The 4,829-nt window shown below is 49.6% G+C and overlaps 1 protein-coding gene across 1 annotated transcript in view; it reads right to left on the reverse strand.

Annotated features, from left to right (window-relative positions):
* TNFRSF21 (TNF receptor superfamily member 21) overlaps positions 1–919 on the reverse strand; it is a 66,737-nt gene extending 65,818 nt beyond the window's left edge. The window contains exon 1 of the mRNA XM_007451908.1: positions 390–919. Coding sequence (XP_007451970.1) covers positions 390–476 — 87 coding nt within the window. The 5' untranslated portion in view covers positions 477–919. The remainder of the gene's footprint in view (positions 1–389) is intronic.
* Between the last annotated feature and the right edge of the window lie 3,910 nt (positions 920–4,829).

Here is a 4,829-nt window from a genome sequence, read left to right on the forward strand (position 1 = left end):
GGGGGCGGCGGCCGGTGGCCGTGGGGGTGCGTGTAGGGGGTGGAGGCCCCCGGAGGGGCCGCCGAGGAGGAGAAGCCCTGAAATGCGCAGGAAGCCCGGTGGACACCTCCCGCACCTCGCCCGGCGCAGCCAGACTGCAAGGAAAACCATTCGCCTTCATCCCGGAGTCCCGGCTGAGCCCTACGGCTCCCCCAAATGACCCGGTCCGAGCCCTCCGCTGTGTTGCCTTCCCTCGGTCGCAAACCTCCCGACCTAGCCGGCCGGACCCCAGCCCCCCGCAGCCCCGGCCCGAGGACCCGCCCGGCTCCCGGAGCGCGGTGCCTTCTGCTCGCACGCGGCCGCCGCCCCCGGCTCCCCCCACCCCGCCCCCAGCAACCCCGGGCTCTCACCAGGAAAAGGGAGCCCGCCATCATCGTGGCTCCGGCGATGCGGCTGCAGGAGGCCGGGGCGGTGCTGCTGCTCGCGGAGATCCCCATGGCTGAGCCCGGGTCTCGCAGGGCGCCCGGGGCGCGTGGCCCCCAGGCAGCTGGAATCAGCGGCTGCTTCTGCCCAGCGCCGCATCCACCGCCGCCTCCCGAGCCGGGAGCCCATCTACCTCCAACACCCCATGTGCACTGCGGCAGCCGGACAGCCCGACAGAGGAGGGAGGCGGCGAGGGAGGCTCCGGGGGCGCTCAGCACCTGCCCAGCTGCGCGGCTGCCCAGGCGGGGAGAAGCAGCCGCCGCTGCAACCCGCGCCTCCCCGTGCTCTCCTCCGACAGCGGCTGCGGAGAACCAGGGAGGGGGGCTGGGCGCGAGAGAGCGAAGGGACAGCTTCCCATAGCGAAGCCTCCAGCCGCTGCCAGCCACCCTCCTCCGCTGCCCAGACCGGCCGGCGAGGGAATGAGACGGGTGGCCGCCGGGCGCGGGGACACACGTGGTGGTGCTGAAGGGGCGGGGAATCGGCCCTTTGTGATGTCACCGCGAAGGAGGCCGGCTCTTTGTGCGATCAGAAGTGGGAAGGCGGTCCAGGAGGAGCGAGGAGGGAGAAGATGCCGCCTGGCGTTCGCCGAAGAAATTTCAGCTGCTTATTGACCCAGGGAAAACTTTGCGAAGGTATGCACACCCTTGACCCCAATTTATTTCCTTTTTCTAAGATGATTCTCAGTAAATTATTTTCTGTGACAGACGCCTTTCTATTGCTTCTGGCTCAATGATTAAGGACAGCAAACGACCATAAAGCATTAGATCAACTGTATGCCATAAAGAGAGCAGCAACTTGGTTCTCAAACGTAGCTGCGCTTTAGAATCAGCTGGAGAGTTTAAAACATAGGCGTTGATGCCTGGTCCTACCCCAGAGATTCGGAACAGGATGTGGCCTGGGCATTGGGAATTTTTTCAGTTCTCCAGGTGATTTGAGGAGATTATGGGGCAAAGTTTGAAATCCTCTGGGCTAATGAATGCAGTTAAGGAAATCCAGACTAAAGAATTCCAAACCCGGAGTCCGCGGAAGCTGGGTCCGTGGATGGTCTTCCAGAGGTCTTGGAAATCCTTGAAATACGTGGGCCGGTGCATTTTCCTAAATAAAGGATCCAAAGTTTTGAATCAGACTATAACAGAGATAAGAAACACCCTTCCCCTCAAAAAAAAAGTGTTAAAAAATTTTGAGTTGAGTTCCAAATGCCTTTGTGGGATGTGAGTGAGTAGAGAGGGAGGTAATATTCTGCCTCAGAAGTAAGAGCAACCAGAGCATTCCCTTGGTTGGTTGGCATCTCCTGCATTTCTCAATGTGAGAGAGGACCTGGCCTTCCTTCCTTTGTCTCTCCTGAGGGGAGGCAGAGTCTCCTGAGAGCAGCCACCATTTCTGGTATAGTGTCCATCCTCTAGGTTCTGCCAGCACAGGGCACACTGTATTGAAATTACTTCTTTGGCCATCTGGCTCATACCACTCATTTGTGAACCCTATGGTGCTGGGCTTCTTCTAGCTTTCCTTGACCCCCTTCTACCTCAAGATAACACAGTTTCTCAATTATCTGCTTCAAGACTCAACACAGTGGGGCTTCCCTGGTGGCGCAGTGGTTGGGCATCCACCTGCCGATGCAGGGGACACGGGTTCGTGCCCCGGTCCGGGAAGATCCCACATGCTGCGGAGCGGCTGGGCCCCTGAGCCATGGCCGCTGAGCCTGCGCATCCGGAGCCTGTGCTCTGCAACGGGAGAGGCCACAGCTGTGAGAGGCCCGCGTACCGCAAAAAAAAAAAAAAACAAAAACGACTCAATACAGTATTCCTGAAGGTAACTTACCAAGGCAGTTGCGAGAACAGTGGAAGAAAAGTGGTTGCCAAATGGAAAAAGATGAACTGCTAAGTTACATAAAGAAGACCTAAAATTGATGAGAGCTGGCTACTAAAAAGCAGGTTTTTGCCAGTCATAGCATCTTTGTGTGCTACGGGCAAATAGCAATTTTGGACCTTGAAAAAACAATTTTGAAAAGTATATTTCTATTAAAGCCCTGCTAAGAGGAAGTGTGACAAACAAACCCTCAGTATATTAACAGAGGCTATGTTGCAAGAAAGGGAGCCTCAGAAACGACTGCACACAGGTCAGTAATTAAATGTATTATAAAATAATCCACTGAAATATTTAAGTACTATTAAGATATATATTTGGACCCAACACTGTAGAATTCCTACTGTGCTATATAGGAAGTTTGCAGATTTAGCTATTTGAGGTCTGGTTTTGTCATGTATAAAAAGACTTTAAAATAGATGGGCTTCCCTGGTGGCACAGTGGTTGAGAGTCCGCCTGCCAATGCAGGGGACACGGGTTCGTTCCCTGGTCGGGGAGGATCCCACATGCCACGGAGTGGCTGGGCCCATGAGTCATGGCTGCTGAGCCTGTGCGTCCGGAGCCTGTGCTCCGCAACGGGAAAGGCCACAACAGTGAGAGGCCCACATACCGCAAAAAAAAAAAAAAAAAAAAAAACCACTTAAAAATAGAAAAAAAAAAAGAATGTAAGTACCCACTTTTTACAATGAAAATAACAGTTCACATTCTTAGTAGTGCCTGCTTTATGGTCAACATCCCGAGCTGATCCATGAAGGAATGAATGATAGGAATTTGATGGAAAGAGGTGTGAGCATACCAAAGGTACAAGAATCAGCTTAAAGCCACACTCAAAGGGAAAAAAAGCATGAAATTCATCTAAGCAACAGCAAGATTGTTTCATTTCAACACTTACTGAGTATCTCCTATGTGTCCGGCACTGTTGGGTACAGCAGAAACAATATTAAGAACTGATCCTGTCTTTGAGGAACTCACAGTCTCAGGGAGGAGAAAGGTTAAAAGATGACTAAAATAGTACAGCAGGTCTGGGTGTTAGAGATGGCTATTGTGCTCGATTATAGGTGCATACTTATTTCAACCAATCATGTGGCTGCCCAGAATAAAAGACTACTCTTCCCAGACTCCAGTGCTCCTAGGTATGGCCATGTGACTAAAATTCTGGCCAAGTAGAATCTCCATGTGTGTCTTCTGGGAAGCATTCCCATTGGCTAGACCTTAGTTATTCATCATCCCTCTCATCCAAGGTCATGAAGACCTGCTAATTCTATCTCAATTAATTCTAATCTAATTCTATCTCTGTCATTTTTTCCCCTTTGCTCCTCCTCTAGATCCCTTCTGCTCTGGTGAAGGCCTCTTGTCTAGACGATTACACAGACCTCATTATTGGCATCCCTGCCTCTAGTTTTGCCTGGACCTCTCAGTCCTGCAATAAATCTCTTCTTCATACCCTAAGGATAATGAACATTTTAGAACCTAAATCTGGTCATGTTCTTTCCTCACCAAAACCCCAACAAAGTTTCCTCATTATTCTCAATTTGAAGTTCAAAATCCTAACAAAACAATTCATTCTGATCTCTGTTTATGGTTCAACCCTCCCCACTGCTACAAGGTTGAGTAAACATGTACAAATATGGCACATAGAGCCTTTACTTCCTACATCCGGCTTAGTTTCATCCCCAGTACCTGCCAGTCCCTACAAACCCCAGGTTCTACATACTAATCCCATTAGATCATTGTTTCTTAACTACCTTGTCCTTGTCATACTTCTGAGCCTTTGTTAGGTGTTGTTTTCTTTTCAATTCCCCTCCTGTGCTTACTGAATCCCTATGAATCTACCCTTTAAGACCAACCTCAAGTGGTACCTCATCTCAGAAGCCTTTCCTAATGTCCTCTCCTCACCTTCTCTACCCTCACATGGAAAGACAGTTGTCCCTCTAGTTTTATCCTACATGTCTCTGTTATAGCATGTATGACATTATACTATAGTTAGTTTACCTCTCTGTGTTGCTGGCCAGATCTTGAGCTCTTTGGGTCCAAAGTTTATGTCTTAATCATCTTCTATCTCCATAGTGAAGATTCAAGATATTGACCAGGCTCAATAAATATTTGTTGAGTGAAACAAACTTGGAAAGTTTAACAAACCATGGAACAGTTAACAACACCTGATGTACCTTTTCCTTTTCCAAGCCTTAAATCAAACATCCTGAGTTGTGTTATACAAATAATAACAGGTTTAATCTTGTGTTTTGCTAAAGTGCCGTGTCCTGGACTTGGGTTAAGTGTTTTGTCCACAGCTTTGTTTCTTTAAACTAGTTCATTTAAGAACTTGCTGTTCTCTGGCCTAAGAAGGAGTATCAGCCATTCTGCAACAGAATGCAAGATTAAGTGCATGGGCATGGTTTGATCAAGTCTCCATGATGACATTCTACAAAGAAGGCGTTCTTGGATAAGATCAGATGGGAATAGGATTGCAAGGCAGGCACGGTTCTGGAAGCTGCCTTCTCTCT

This window comes from Lipotes vexillifer, unplaced genomic scaffold (assembly GCF_000442215.2).
Source record: "Lipotes vexillifer unplaced genomic scaffold, Lipotes_vexillifer_v1.1 scaffold147, whole genome shotgun sequence".
In the NCBI taxonomy this organism is placed as follows: domain Eukaryota; kingdom Metazoa; phylum Chordata; class Mammalia; order Artiodactyla; family Lipotidae; genus Lipotes; species Lipotes vexillifer.